A 17,532-nucleotide genomic window follows, 5' to 3' on the forward strand; every position below is an offset into this window, starting at 1 on the left:
TAAATTTTCTCTAATTATTTGCAAATACAGCTTTAGTACTAATAATATAAAGCTGCCAGTTTACGTCAAGTAAATTTTATTTACAGGTCTCCGAGTGTTCGCTTGTTTTTTTTTAATAAGAAAAAGTATTTATTAATTATTAACACATTATGTAAATTGGATCACAAATTATATGTAACTGTTTAAGATTCTGGGAACGTGTCACTGGATTCAGCGTTCTGTACCCTGACCGCGTCGTCACCGCTCTTGGAAATCAGCAGCATTTTCTTCTTCTTCATACCAGCTGTCATCATACTATGTCTATACATCACCATGGGGATTCATATCAGGTGTCTAGTAACGTTGAAATTTAGTTATAATAATCCGGAAGCTCAAGGTCTGCGTTTCTGACAGGTCGCGTAACTTTGGACGGTCCAATGAGCGACGTAACTTTGGATTGGCCTACAATTTATAACAATGTTTTAAATACCTGTCATTTACTTCATAGAGTGAAAGCATTACAAATTAAATAGTTGTTCCAACTTACAACTAAAAACAATAGTTTTAAAAAGTCAAACTTTCGATTTTAAGGCAATATCAACTTTTTTACTTTGCACAGAGGTGACAAGATCACATAACATGATACACAAAATCCAATGCCATTATATTAAAAATAACTACTGTGTTTTATTTATGAAACGCAAACTCTGAGCGGCCGGACCATGCTTTGTTATATCAAATCATAAACAGACCAAGTTATTCATTTTTCTTAAATTTCTTTGCCGAAATGGGAAAGGAGAAAGGTTGTCTATAGTTTAATGTCTTTATAACCTAACACTAACTCCGTATGTCCTACCGACACTAATTAACTTCTGTCTAAACACATTAAATCCTTTTGTTCAGGCCTCCATAATTAATGTAAATAACTACACTACTTCAAACATTTAATGAAATCAATGGAATATAATTTCTTTTTAAACTATTTAAAATTGGAACGGAACAAAGTTTGTTCCGCTGATATTGTTTTGTAGTTAGCGTTCGCGAGGCTGAGTTTATGCAACAACTAATTTAGTGCAATGAAATTTTAAATAACCTGGTTATTTACGGGGATGGGTTTTGTAAATTTATTTAGCTATTGATAAAGGCCTCTACACATATACATACAAGTCTGTGTGTGTGTGTGTGTGTGTGAAAAAGCCTTTTTGAGTAACACATAGCTATTATTATAAACGCTGTCCTCTTTCCTAGGTCCACCAAAGTAAGTGCCAAGGCAAAACAAGGCATGTTCAAAGGACACGTCCACGGAGAATCAAGACAGGCAAAGTCGAGAAAAGCCGTCATACGAATGCTTAGTAAGTTTCTTTACTTTTTAAATAATTTAAAACAACACTGGCCATAATATGATGACAATGTCAAGAAGAATGTTATATTTTTTTATTACATTGTTGAATATTTTCAAACTTAGAAATAAAAATTGAAAACCTATTTAATTATGACCCTGCATAAAATGTGTGAGCTATCGAACAATGTTAAACGTGATTGGATAACAAATAAAACTTTTAATTGTTAACTTTTTGCTTGAAAATTGTAGTATTGTGTTGTAAAAAATATAAATATTTATTCGGAGTAACAAATACATTTTTAGAATCACATGACAACAAGGACAGCAGCATGCTTAGTCTAAATTAGTATCGTATGGTCATCTTAAAATACAATCAGACTCCGCTAACCACAAGTTTGCAAGTTTGCGTTTCCAGTTACTCAACACCAAACGACAAAACGTTTCGTATGTAGGAAATGAAACAAACTTGTACCATGGATACAGTATTAAATTTTTTAATGAATGAATCTAAGTTTATCAGATATTATGCGTTTTTTATGATTGTATATAATAGTGTCCGTAACCACACTGCAATATCTCAAGACACGGTAAGCGCATTCTGCGTACATCCAGGGCGGTATGCGAGAAAATTAAGATATCGGCGGCGGTAGATGACAGACATTTTCATCTCGTCCGCCCGTGGTCACGGTTGCTGTAAAATAACCGTACTATGTAGTTTTTAAAGTAATAGAATAATGCGTAGTAATGCGAAAATGTTAGTTTTATTTAAATGAATACTCGCGAAAATCTATGAAATCTTTGTATATAAATAATTTCAGATGATTCTCAAACGTCTGATTTTTGTCTGTCTTTATAAAAAAAAACAAATAAAAATTATCGTCGTATGACTTGAAAGAACAATCAATATGTGAAATGTAGGTAGTCACCGAAAAGATTTGTGGAAAATATATTTGTTACACTCGAGATAGTTGTTTACCGTGACCACTAATCGCGTAACAATACAAAGTGATTCTCGAATGTAATTTTAAATAATAGTCTGTGAACTCATATTCTTATTTTGAAATCTTCAATCGATGAAGCCTTGGGATCAATTTAAATTGCGTTGAATTGGCAGTGATTAGCTACATTTAACTATTTAAAAATCAGAATATACTACGTATTTTCATTTATTGTTTACGAATGTTAACCCCACAATTAAATCGTTTTAAATTAGTACGAAAATCAATAAAATACATTAGTGTTTTGTGGTCATACTTCTAATTTCCTAAAACATTGCTTACATGAAAGTTATATTCAACTAATTATTTTAATAAAAGCCTTTCAATACTTTTGCTATAACAGACATTCTAAATATAAATATCTTTGTGAAAATTTAGTCTCTTAGTCTCTTCAGTTTCACTTAATCATATTTAAATCATTTGTTTTTTTTTTTAAATATATTCCTAAAATTTCCATTTACGTTAAAAACTCGACGTTTATGTATTTTGCACCATATTTATATATAAATAAATATACATTTTGAGTGATTTTTATTTCAAGTACACTGATAAAACGTGGACGTCTAAGGACATGAATGTATTGGAACTCAGTTTGTGATAAATGTTTCATAAACTACAACAACGCTATAGGAACGATGTCACTAGTTATTATCGAAATTAACTATTTTATATATCAAAACTTCCACTAAAAATTTCGTTCTAAATAACGTTGTATTAGAAAGTATTAGAAAGTTACATTCTTGGGTTCCAGTAGTTACAATTGTTCTTACAGGATGAGGCGAGAGCAATTGAACTCCGCATTTCTAATATCTTGTGTTAAATCAGTTGCTAAAGATTTGTTTCTTGACTAGTTTTTTTCAGTTATACAATACATAAAGACATATCGCCAATAACTACGACATAACAATTTGTATTTTTTTTATATTACATAATAAAATCGATAAAAGTCATTTTAAGCACAACGCTAAATTTTTATTATTTAAGCAACATTGGCGGCTAAATTAAATTAATATAACAAATCTAAGGCTGGAAGCGTTTTCAAACTCAATTTACATAAATTTTCGCTTATTAACATAAAATTACTCTTAAATTTTAGATAAAATGTCACAATTCCTTGGAGACAATCGTAAAAGTCTTCCGCAATTCTCCGACACTGGGTCTACTGAGGTTTCCGAAACCTTATTTAAAAGTCAATTTCGTTCCCAAAAACTATAAATAAACAACAATATAATTAGATATACGAAGTAGTAAATCAAATAACATTGAAATGAAAATGAGTTGTTCGGATTCAAGCTTTTTTTATAAATTCAATTAAAATGACAAAAATAATTCAATTAAAATGACAATAGTCTTTCATGAATTTTACAAACGAACTAGAGCAATACTACATTAGCGGGTATTACTATATATTAGTAGGGCTATAGACTTTTTTAAACACAATATTGATACACAATGCCGTGTCCAATAATGTCTACTTCACTGAATTCTTTACAACTTTTAAAGTGTTTACTAAAAACCACAAAATACTATGATACAAAAATGTGTTTAAAACGTCCCATTACAAAAAATTTTACCAAGCAACCAAGATGCTGAATCTATATAGAAGACCTCTTTATTAATAATCGTTTTCTTACAAAATATTATTTTATCTTAAAATTATATAATAATGGTGCAGATCGTGTTATTATAATATTTTTAATATTGAAGAAAATTAACATTAACGATGGCGTCTTGTAGCGTTCCTTCTATGCTGCAAAGTTAGGAAAAATTGTTTAGGATTTTCCTGGAAAAAAAACATACAGATAGCACCTTCAAATGTTACCCTTAAATAAAGAATGGTAAAACTATCACACCCTTTTATCTGAAGATATCAGTTTAGAAACCTACTCATTTGGACTTATTAATTTTATATATGCCATACGAATTTTAATCCAATCATGACTCAGTTGCTGTAGTGATAGCATTCTTCGTGTGCTGGACACCCTTCCACGTTCAGCGTCTCTTCTTCATATATGGCTACAACCATCCTGACTTCCACGTCATCAATGAACATCTGTTCAACGTGGCTGGGGCTTTGTACTACGTTTCAGCGACTGTGAACCCGATTTTGTACAACGTCATGAGTGCAAGGTAGGTTAAGAATTAAACTAATATATATATTTTAAAAGTTCTGAATTTTTTAGACGTAGAGATTACTCGAGGCTTACCAACAAAATGTGTTTTCAATATATTGTTAACAGGAAAATAAAGTTTTCGATAAAAATGAACGAAGACGGGATAAAACATCTTTAATATTACAGTTATCTCATACACTTCCCGTCATAAAAATAATGGCCTGGATATAAGTAGCCAATATTATTTTACCAAAAACGCTTTCAAGACTCACATGCGATGAAAACAAACTCTTTACATATCAGCCATGCTCATGTGTATGTACATTTGTTACAAAAGAGTGTTTGTTAGTAGTTTTAAGATACCATTCTTACTATTACAATAGACCACAATACTGAAACTTTTCTTTCAACTAAACAAACAACTCACTAACAACGTCTTTGACAAAAATATATACAGGCACAAAAATGCTAACGGGGATCAAATTAAAATTGTTTGACATGAAAAATTTTTTCTACAAAATATTTTTTCAGTAATTCAATCTAATTTAAATATTGGCCGAATGAAAAAAAGTTTTCATATTCATAATCAAACCGTATATTGCAAATAAATCAAAGTTACAGATTTTCATACACATTAGTTGATGAGCCTCTACATAACTGTTTGATATTTAAGTTACAAGTATTATACTGTCATCAATACAGTTCATACAAATCGTATAACAATTTTTCTTCACGTTTCCAAAGTAAATATATTGTTCAGAGCATAATTGTTTCTATTATTTAATATTTAATGATTCTCTTTTTTATTTATAGACAAATCGATTGCATTACTTGTGGAAAATAACGTTTTTATTTAGCTTTAAGTCTGTTTGATCCAACGGAAGCCGAACTAATTCTATTTAGTCCGAGGTCAACAGCAAATCAAACACCGTAAATTAAAACTACTATAAAATAGTTTTCATCCCTTCAGAAATATATTGTAATTTTTAAACGTAACAAACGCACCGCTATTATATATTTTGTATTATTTACTAACTATAACGTAACCTTTGACTTCGTTACGTTTTAACTTAGCAAATATACAACAACATATAATTAATATATAATCAATTTTTTTCATATATATTTTAATGTAGACGTCAATATTCAAATAACTTTACAGGTTTTTTACGGTATAGTTGATTTAAAGATATTTTTAATACAGTTATCTTAACACAAGCTTTATATCAATTGTATCAAAAATCCGTGTGATAAAGTACAATAAATGTTCCTGATTTCAGTAAACATGTCCTTATATATTTTTAAAGTTATATACTTCGTTGGTATCAGGTATCGCTTGGCGTTCCAAGAGACCCTACTCTGTAGACACCAGCCTGATAGGAACAGCTTCGACAGGATCCGAAGGGAGACAACTCTCTCCACATGCGCCAGGCCCAAGTCCAGCTTCTACTCTGAACAAAGACTACCAACCAGTAAAGTGGACTTCGTTAAGGATAAACCATTCTGCATTGAAACTGAGATTGACGACAAAACAATTTTTTACTATCCCAACGTAAATAATGCTCTGCAAGACAATCATGACAATGGGGGACCTTCGTAGAGTTAACATAGGAAATTTATATTTATACGAGGTCTATAAGCACTTTAATTTTATAAGACAAAAGTTCTAAACTGAATTTATATTTAAATTTTTGTTTCCGAACAAATTAAAGAAAAAATAACCATACAATCACTATTTTATTGATGATAGTTATAGTAACTTTAGTACGGGTGTATATTTACTTGATATTATTAAAGTTTTCATATTTGTCTATTCATTTTCCATCACTCTTCAGAGTTGGGTTTCGTATTAATCAAACTTAACTGTAACCTTGAAAGTATTTCGTTATCAAAATACATAAAGTTTATTTAAAAAAAATTAATAGCTTTTAAAACGTTAGTTATAAATAGTATACGATATTTGTAAATAATATTAGAAAAGGAAATAGTTATTTGTAAGAATTGTAAAAATATCGATAGGTTTCCCTTTCATTATCAACATGTAAAACCTCCTTTGTCCTTTCCTATCTTATTTATTAATATAATTTAAGCCCATAATCTTGTAAATATATCTTTATTAAAAGAGCTGCGTCACTTTAACTGTCAAATAATTAAATTCTAAATGTAAATTTATTATATTATCTGTGCTATTTTATATTTTATTAACTGTTTTAGTATAAGAACTTTTATAAGTATAAGTAATGAATATTTTGTCGAACAATTTCGTAAGTTAGGTTTTGTATATATTAAAAGATACTTGTGTTTTGATGTTATATTAAAATAAAATAGAAATCAAAAGGTTGTTTTATTTATTCTTTAGTCTGTTTATATTTAATATTAAGTCTTTCATAACAAAAAAATTCATTCACGTAATTACAATAGGTATATTGAAAACAAAGGGACATAGCGAGTAATACAATTATAATATCTTTTATAACTTCTTTAATCATTAATATTTACATATTTTTTATGATAAAGTTATAAAAACGGTTCCTATGTAATTATATATCTGTTTATAAAAAATATAGGTAATAGGTACATTATACAATTTTGAAAACCATTTAATTCATTTTGAATCGATAGACACTATCAAAAATAGTTTAGTTCTTTATTAATACATTTATTTCTAAATCTTCTATGAAGGCAATAAGAACAGTGTTTATTTACAACATTTAAAAATTAAACAAAAAAATATGTTTTCAACAATGTCAAAACCGTAATAGCATTCACAGGATTCTCTGATATCAAATACATATTTTACATTTTTATGAACTATTTTAACAATTTGAATGATACTGCAAGAGCGGTTAAAGTAATCGTTTTGAAGAATGTATAAGAAATACTTGCGCTTTACTTTTCTATTATAAATTATTGTTTTTCGTATCATTTCGTGTCATTTTTGAGGCAAAAGTTGTATGTTAGTAAAACCTCATTAGTGTTAACTTTATTTACAATAAGAATTTATAGACATATCTCCTATTGTCAGTCAAAAAACTCAATTGATTGTGATAAAATATACCCATATGTATGATGAAAATGTTTGTTTTAAGGCCAAAAATTGCTAGATATGGTGTTCCATGTAGTCATTTTATATAACAAGGGTTTGAAATCCATTTTCGCTTTAAAATTAACATGAAAATAAAAGAGCAATAAGTTTGTGTGTAAATTTAAATAAATTTAGCTGTAAGCAAAAAATTAAATCTTATCTGAAAAGCAATAATCATTAGTCACTTTTTAAATTACTATTTTAGCCATTTAACTAAGTCCAGCTATCTCAATATTATGACTTAAAGTTTTGTCTAACGCCGAATTGTTTGATCCAGATAACAATATCTATGAAGTTATAACTTTAAAGGGTATTTTGTAAGTTAGAATGGTAAATTTATGAAAGGTATAAAAGTGTACTGGGAACTTTCATCTGATGTAATGTATTCATAGAGATCAATAAATCATTTATTTTATCAGAAGTATAGTTTTGTCCCTTAGTCGTAACGAGTTGTTCTAATATAATTAATCGTTTTGGTTGTTTCGCCAAATTGGAACGACATTTATATTTGTAAATAAAGGGATCCAGACTAAAACATTTATAAAAGATATAAACATAGATAATATCATTAGGAGAAACCAAAAAGCAATTAAGAACTAAACTTATTAAACAAATTACACAAATAAATTACGAATGTAAAAAAAAAAAAAATTATTACAAACGCGTTGCTTTTTGATTTAAAAAAAATATTAAAAATCAAAAAGTCACGCCGTTTTACGTCTCCTCGTCCGTCTCCAAAATAATGGATCTGTTTTAATTTTTTTATCATCGTAATATTTCTTCGTTTTAAAAGTAGCACTCGAATTATTTTTTCTGTCACATATATAAATATTCACCCAAGTACGTAACATACACATTTATATGCACATATAAGAACAAGCTTACATTAAATCAGAATTGCCTTATTCATTGAAACGACTATATTAGTTTGCTCTCTGCATTAGAGTTTTTCCAAGAATTTAATAGTTTTTTTCAGACCTATTGTATAAGAGTCAAATTATTTGTTCATTCGCGTCCATTTCATTGATTTCTCCATAAAGTATAAAGTCGGTTATAATTCCAATATATATTAAATCATCTAAAATTTTAAAAGAAATGATAAAAAATATACCTTTTTTAAGGTAAATTTCTTGAGGAGCGTGAAATGCTTTAGGCGTGTTTTGAAATATAAAAAAATACATCACTGCTACGGTGCTAATAACACGTTTGTATAATATAAGTGTGTTAAATAAAGTATCAAGATATGTATTAATTTTCATGTAGAATAACAAATTAAATAGATTTTTTTAATATTGTCTTTGTAATTGTAGTTTATAATTAAATGAAAAATAATTCAATTCACAATTTCCACTAGAATTAAATATTACCAATTAAATATTAACAATCCAAAATACAATCCACAAAGAAAACTTAATCAATGAATAGTGGCGTAGTCCTTTACGTCTTCACTTCTGTCCGCACTCAAGCCTTGTTTGCTTTTTCTTACCGTTTACTGAACTGAAGAACACACATTGCGAGAGTAAGCTAAGTATGAATTCCGCTTCAACAAGAGCGTCTAACTAGTTTCTTCTCGACAGATACAACTTTTCAGACCTCTGACAGATTATTTTAATACTATTTAATATTTAATTGCATTATGATTTTTTTTCTTTTGTTAGTTAGGTTTCGATAACCAAGGTTAAAAACGTATAAAAATGTTAAAATTATATGGATGTTACTATGGAATTAACAATTAATTATTTATAAGTAAAACCGTTATAGTATAAAATGAAATAACTCTCCCATGAAGTGAACGTTTATAATACTAAAGTATAATAACCATTTAAATAACACATTATATAACAATGGGCCAATAACTATAAAAAGTGTATGAAATTATTTGAAAAATATTTTAAAAATAACTTAAAATCAGTATATTTTTATAAATAAAAAAAAGACATTGCATATAACGTTTTATGATTTTAGGCCAATATGAAAATAAAACTGACTCATAATGGTATTGTTAAAATATCTTTTACCAAAACGAATTCAGGTTACTGATAATTTTAATCCGACTGACAAAATGATGACTTGACTACAGATTGATTGATGTTCTATTTAACTGGTTACCCTCTTTGCAACTAAGAAGACTGATGGACTATTTACAACCGATAAATTTAAATAAAATCTAAATAGACAAAATAATATGTGATCTAAATCTTTGTCTTTTAAATAAATTATGAAATTGATAAAATATTTCTGTATTTTCATTTCGAATAAAGTTTTTAAGGAAACAACACTATCGGTTTCCAAATTTAAAATCCTGTTGTTTTTTTAATTAATAAATTAAAAGATTCATGGAAATAGATTTTAGCAGTAACGTAACCCATGAAAATCTGCAACATTATGTTGCGGATGTGTTTCAGCCTTAAGGTGAAGGGAAGGATGGTAGGATGCTGATGGTCCAATAACTAGCCTGTCATAGAGCGTTGCCTTTAGTACGGAAGAGCCCTTGTCCTATCTGCAGTTTCACTATCTCCCTGGACCCCCAGGAGAACGCTCAACACCCCGAAACAGACTTAAAATGCAGGACAAAAGAACGTCACACACATTAACATCCCGGGAGAAGAAAGGATGGGAAAATGGAAAGGGCATCCGGCTCTCTCACTCATCGGATGAAACGCAGCCCTTAAAAATTACTTTACGCCGATTGAACAAATAGCACACGAATATTGGATTTTTAAATCAATACAATAATTTAAACGGAACATTGAGCGTTTGTTTACAATCTATAAAAAAATTAACACAATTGAATCACACACGACTAAATTACGTTTACAAACACGTGCCCTCTACCAGTTAACTCGAGTATCAGTATTAAATACATCCGTTATTTTATACGGCCGTTATATTTTTGCGTTTGAAAATTAAGCTAGTTATTCGAGTGATAGGGGATCTGAATTCAATTAAGGTTTGCCTCTCCCTGATGGTATCTAAGATATAAACTTAATATGATAAATATATAAGCTAGGTTTTTTTTTGAATGACTCATATTTTCAGTAATAAAATTTGAGTATTTGTATTTGTGTATAATTAGAGAAACTAACGTATGTAATTTTTTTTTTTTTGCGTATATAATATTAGTCAATGTTCTTCCGTTGAAGTTAAGTGAAGAAATCCGTATTTTAATGAACTAAAACAATTAGTTCAGTAAAATACAGATTGTTATTATTAATATCGCAGAATAATCGTGGTAACGAAATTTTAAAAAATTTTCTAAGTTATTCTCGAAACTGATGTAGGTTTTTATGTCAGGAATGACGTGTAAAAAGAAAATCTTAATAATCTTGCTATACATATTTCTGACATTTCATTATTCAACAGTTCTAGCTCGTCCTAAAGAACAAAGAATAAACTGTTTGAACTCACAACGCGTCAGAAACTCTAAGAGCGTTTAAAAATGATACAAAGTGCAAAAGAGAATTCAAGACAATTGCAAAATCTTTCAATCATATTTGTTGAAGTAGATAGAAGGAAAAGCGACTTCTTTGTATTATGTTTTTATTTACATTAAAACTTCATTTAGAAATATCACTTAACCCACAATTTAATCCAAGCTCAACTCATTTAATCCAGTATTTGCCATCGTGACAGTTTACGTCAAACCAAAGTGACAATTTCGTACGAGACGAACAACTGAAACTCAAGAAATTTTTAGAAGATATTGTCAACATTTATAGCGTTTTGTTAATACGTCTCAGTTTTTACTGACAAATAGATCTTGTAAAAAAAGGTTGCTTACTTCATAAAAGAAATTGCTTAGTAATATTCTTAAACCAAACTTACACCATTATATTCCTTTTGAAGATACATTGCGTTGTATTTAATTTAAGAGATAAGGGAGTAAACAATAAAGATAAGGATTTTTTTTATTATAGAAAAAGATTAAATTAACGATTTCGATTCAAAGAATTTTCTTCTAACAAACGGAAAATATTAATGTTAATTATTCATGGAGGACTTTTGCAACGAGTTTCCTTATTTTATTTTAACATTATAAAAAATAAACACTGTACTTCAAAATTCAAGTTGTCGTTTAGGACACAGATATATTGATTTATATATTATATTCAAATATTTAAAACAAGTATTTTTATATATAAATATGTTACATATATATGTATATATATAAAATTAGATTTTTTTTTATTCTCTATCTTATTTCTCTAATTTCGTCTCAATTATACAGTGATAAGATAATGTCTGGTCAAGGCAATTGGAGCTTACATCTGACAATGGATTTCTTTATCATTTGATTAAACATGACATACCTTATTTATATGAAAAAAAGGATACACTTAGATGTTCTGTTTATTATACATTAAGTTATAATATACTAATTTATTATAAGTACTATAATATGAAAGAAACAGCCGGGATTACTGAGGTTGCGTTCACGATAGTAATATGAAAGATAAAAAAAACTATTATCTCCATATACATAAATTTAATACAAAATCCGTGTCTCCCTATAGATATACATATTTATATGTTATTTGAATATCTATAAATATAGCAGTACTGACGTTCATAGATAACTCTTTTAATAAATTGCATGAAAATCAGATATCACTAAACACTGATCCTTAACAAATACTTTCATTATCAACGTATTGTTGTATGTCAATGAAACAATTCCTCTATTCAGCGTAGGAACTAAAGGAACTTGGTTTCAGTCTCAAACCTCTCATACAAGATAGTTAACAAGGCCTGACTGTTGTTCGGCTAACAAATTAAGTTCAACAGAATTAGAGCGTAATCCTGAGACGGATAATTGGATGTTAAGTTAGGACATGTTGATAAACTCTATATTACCTTAATACGAAGCGAGATTTTTTTTGGTTTCAATGTTTGTTTGTTTTACATAAAAGATATAAAGATCAAGTTAGTTTTTTCAATTAAAAAAAAAACAGTTACTAAATTATAACTCTCCAACTCAATGTTAGAAAGCCGAGTATGACGAGATTTTGATGAAAGGACACAACAAACAAAAGCCAAGGCTTATACCTATGATAATTTCAAAAGTGTGTAATGCAATTCAGGATTTATATTTATATTTATATTATAGTGACTAAAAAGATTTACATTTCCGAAATGCTTCTCATACAGCCTCTGTTAATGCAGACATTGGATTATCTTATCTCTTAATATGAATTCACGATACTTAAATACGGCGGTGAGGACTCAATAAAAATTCATATACAATAAAATGTTTCAATGGAAATGACATGAGTTTATACTATATTATGTATCATAGTAACTTAGCTGAGAAGTTAGTTCTAGTTGGAAGCCACTCGCAAAGTTTCTCCATCATGCAGTCCTATTGAGATATTATGGTCGTCACTGTAACCCAAACAGCTGGAGGCGAAAAACCATTTAGCCCAATGAAGAACAATAGGTGGCTTTGTCTAAAGCGACTACGATTTACGGCTCCTTGATCTCACAGCGAAGTGCGAACATTCATTCTCTATGGAAACTGGCAGTTCAAGTTCGTAATTGTTGGCGATATGAAGCACTACTATCCATAAAAGACCAACACATGTACCAATTCAAGACTTGTTCTGATACCATCCTTCCAGTATTAAATGATTGGTATTTTAATAATTACGATAAATTTCATTTTAAATTAAATGAGAAGTATATTTATAGCATATTGTTGATGAAAGAAAATAACTAAGTAAACTATTTCTATCAACATTGCTTGAACTACAAATATTAATTTTCAAAGTTCGAAAGGTTATATTATAAGATAATATTTCTGGTTACTTGGGAAAAAAATAAATTTAAGGAGCGTCTGTAGTCATTTTTATTTGTTATGTCTAAACATGGAGTCCTAGTTACAAAACGCCTATTGTATGCAACACTTCCAAATGAAGGAAGGGGAGTTAGTTAGTAGTTATAGAAAAATACTGTTATTCAATGATAATTTTCTGCAAGTGATACATGGATCGTTTTTAACACTACCAATCTACTCTTCTTTAGTTTCTTAATCTATATGTAGTTTATTTATACCGTATATATCACAAATCAATATCCAAGGAGCGGAACAGTCCAATATTGCAGCCAATATTCATAATCGTTAATGTTAGATTTATTTATAATTACGACAATTAACACCTTAAAAATAATATCTACCTATTACTGACATTCATTTTGAATCAACTATGATTTTCAATAACTAAAACATTTAAAACATATCTATTTTTCTTTTTAAAAATTTAATTATATATTAATAACAATAAAATTATCTTTTAACAGGAAAACTTCGAGCGGTTAGTGAATTTTTTATAATGAATAAGCATTGCAATATTTAAATACTATTCGCAAGAATTAATAAATCCTTTGTAGTTATAAAATCGTTTGTAAAAAACATTAGACAACACATCAAAATTTGTAACATCTTAGAAAGATTATAAAAAAATATGTGTAACAGCCAAATCAGGTCGGCCTTATATAAATATCTGACGTCTTCTCTATTCTACACGACACTGGCAGAATATATTATGCACGTCTTAGCACGGATGAAGGTCTTATTTAAACAGCCAATCAAAAAAATGTCGTAATTCTAAGTAACGTTTTTTTTTATATTGAATAATGTCGTAAAAAATATATTTATAACATATAAAAATAACTTGCTTTAATTCTGAATTAAAAGGTTAGCTCTCCAGTTTGATTAGAAACGTCTTTTAAGTTAATGAGCTATTTGTTGGTCGGAGGTTGTAGGGACTATATTTTACAATCACTTTGACATAACGAAGCATACTTGTAACTGGTTCTCTAAATGACTTGTATATTTAGAAATATATATATATATATATATATATATATATATATATATACACATAAAATTGTTCAATACTTGTGTACATTATTATCATAATAACAGATTTCATAAGTTTTTATCTAATTTTCTCCATATTATGGGTAATAATTATTTTCTCAAAAAAGCAAACGATCAATCAATGTTACTTCCATTCATCTAAAATACAGAGGACGCTGCCTCTATAATAAAACATGCGACATACATTATTGGAACTTCTTTTGCGAATATTTTTGCATATAGCTCGGGTGGAGAAGTAAAATAAGAAATAAGTAATATCTTCAGGGGACAAACCTATATGGTGGAATGAGTGGGTTTAAAATATGAAGTTTGTAACTCATTTCTTCAACAGTCAAGTTTTAATAATATAAAACAGACTTTTTAAATGATAAATATAATAAAAAAAATATACTTATCTTACAAGAATTATGACCTGTCACACAGTCCGGAAGTGTAATGTTGTGAAACATTGAGGAGTTTTACAAGTTTGTCTATAAATTTCATAGTAATAATGAAAACAATCACTTTACAGCAAAACTATTTGACAGAAGTGATTAAAAAACGATCAATGTCGGAGTATGTGTCACGACAACATTTTTGGAATTGTTACTGAAAATCGGAATAAATAATGATTTTCAATCTATCTCATTTAAAGTAGAATATTAACAATATTTTCGATAGTGGGCGGTACTATGGGATCTATAAAAAAAAATTCGTTTTGACCTCCGAATGCCACAAGTTTATAAAAATCGTATATTGTTAAAAAAAGCCTTCTCAAAAGTGTTTACAACTAATAAAGATATGTGTGAACAGTATTCGGTATACACTAACTAGTGACCTGGCAACCCATATGAAATATTACTTGTATGAAGAAAGAATGTGAAATATTTTAAAATATACAAAAACCGCATAATTTCGGTTACTAAAACTGTCGGACTATAGACCTAAGTTAAATCTAGATTATAAAAAGTATTGAAATATATTAAAATAATATATCCCATAGATAATAATGTGAAAATTTATTTTGATATTTGCTTTAAGATATAAAAACATAGGTATGTATGAATTTAACAAAGGTTACGTGATTAACAGTATTCATATCAAAGGTAAATTGCACTAAAAATATATTTGCAAATAGTGTGAAACATGAAAAAATATATAATAAAATACAAATGTATAAAACCCTTACTTTATTTCAATGAACAGCCTCTCAATCCGTAACAAACAATTTTTTTGGGAAACTAAACGAGTTTTTAAACATCGTCTCGATTTTCATTTCTGTGATAAATAAAAGAATATTTTTATACAGATAAATAAAGTGGCAAAACAAGACCCGAATTCTAATAAAAGTATGACTACAGATTAACATGCTTCAAAGAGAACGTAATTGTCATTTGTTTTCGTTCATATTGTTTTTTTTTTTAATCAAGTAGATTTGGTCACAAATCAAAAGCTCAACTGAAAACTAATTATAAAATTTCGTTATCTTTTATTGGACTGGCCACATTTGTTTTTAAAATTCATGAATTCTAAAAGGTCCGACAACAACAAACACATGTAATAACAAATTGGTTAATAGTTTATATAGCGTACTGAGATAAGATTTAATTGGTACATAAACGAAGGGAAGAACGTTAGAAAAGTTTTTTCTTTTATAAGAATTGTTTTATACAATGAACTTCAATGTTCTATTTATTTTAATGTGGCTTGGGAAATCAATAGATAACTGGCCCTTTTACTCAAAGTTTTTCTATTTTATTCAATAACTGTAAAATATGTTAACCTTAAAAAAGAATAATGTACGCGTTGTTCTGTTTTTTTATATTGATTTAATGTTTAATATAGCTGGCTCTGTATAATTTGGGTCTATATAAGTCAAGTACATTACTTTTTAGAATGGAAAATATATACTGAATATTATTCTGTCAAATTATTTACTTGACTATAATGTCCTGAAGGATACAACCATTTTTCACGGTCTTTATGACGTGAAAATTTGTCAAACGTTTAACTTAACAATACATAGAGCAAAAAGTCTGCCCGTGATCACGGTTGCGGCAAAGTAATCGAAACGTCGGGATTATGTAGTTTTTAAATAATAAAATCCGCGTAGTAAATCCGAATAATACTAGTTTCATTTAGAGCAGAAAGTGTTAAGCCGATGCAACCAGCTTTTACTGGAAAAACATCAAATCAGCCTAGCAGCACCATAAACTGAACCAACTCAGCGAAGCCGTACTGAAAATGGTGAGAAAATTACTAAGACTTCTTTATACTAGCCTTCTTTTATTTCCTTTTGGTATGGAGTATTCAGGCAAAGACGCTATGATCTTCTGAACTGAATCAAGAATCCAAGCGAAACGACAGACACAAGAGTGATGTACCCACCCAGCTGACAAAATCACAATCGTTCTTCTAATGCCCCAGCATTCCTACAAGAACAATATTTTGACATGAAACCGTACCTTTTTTTATACATAACTGTTACTTATAACTGCTTTCATATATATTAAAATATAAATGATGTTAGGTTAAATTTAATACAACGATAACAGGTTACAATAACACAATTCTATTTAATTAAATCTGTCGGTTAGATTAACCATCAATTTACATTTATCGGAGCTAAATGATTCGATTAAATTTTCACAAAGTGATTCTGAAACGAAACCACCGAGTAAATTAGTCAGTCGGCTTTCATTTTGTCACCCGATTTTAATTAAACTACAATCAAGTTTCAGATAAGTTTCTCGTTAGTAATTTACATAAAATTAAATTATGTACATTTTAGGTTGTATAAAACTTAAGTATGTACAAATATGTATATTGTAATTTATGTTCAGACAACGGTTATAAGTTTATTAAATAATGTATTGTTTATAACGATATTTTTACATGGAAATAAAAAAAAAAACTTGTTAAATAATTTTGTTAAATTGAGAGAATATAACATTTAAAATTATTATTCAGACAATTAAACGGGCAAAATAGATAAAATCATTTAACAACGATCCCAAAGCAAACTCACATGATATTAATATTCTTTATTAACAAACGACAGCCAATACAATTTATTAAAATATATTACAAATGAAAGGATTTAAGTTTTTTTTTTATTCTAGAGTTTGACTTGATTAATTGTGATAAGAGATAAG

The 17,532-nt window shown here is 28.5% G+C and overlaps 1 protein-coding gene across 1 annotated transcript in view; it reads left to right on the forward strand.

The window, feature by feature from the left end:
- LOC116774470 (neuropeptides capa receptor-like) overlaps window positions 1-6,770 on the forward strand; it is a 35,875-nt gene extending 29,105 nt beyond the window's left edge. Inside the window, exons 5-8 of the mRNA XM_032667208.2 lie at window positions 188-329; window positions 1,228-1,331; window positions 4,266-4,449; window positions 5,763-6,770. Of these exons, the coding sequence (XP_032523099.2) occupies window positions 188-329; window positions 1,228-1,331; window positions 4,266-4,449; window positions 5,763-6,033 (701 nt within the window). The 3' untranslated portion in view covers window positions 6,034-6,770. The remainder of the gene's footprint in view (window positions 1-187; window positions 330-1,227; window positions 1,332-4,265; window positions 4,450-5,762) is intronic.
- The last annotated feature ends 10,762 nt before the right edge of the window (window positions 6,771-17,532 follow it).

The sequence above is a fragment of the Danaus plexippus genome, chromosome 26, assembly GCF_018135715.1.
Source record: "Danaus plexippus chromosome 26, MEX_DaPlex, whole genome shotgun sequence".
In the NCBI taxonomy this organism is placed as follows: domain Eukaryota; kingdom Metazoa; phylum Arthropoda; class Insecta; order Lepidoptera; family Nymphalidae; genus Danaus; species Danaus plexippus.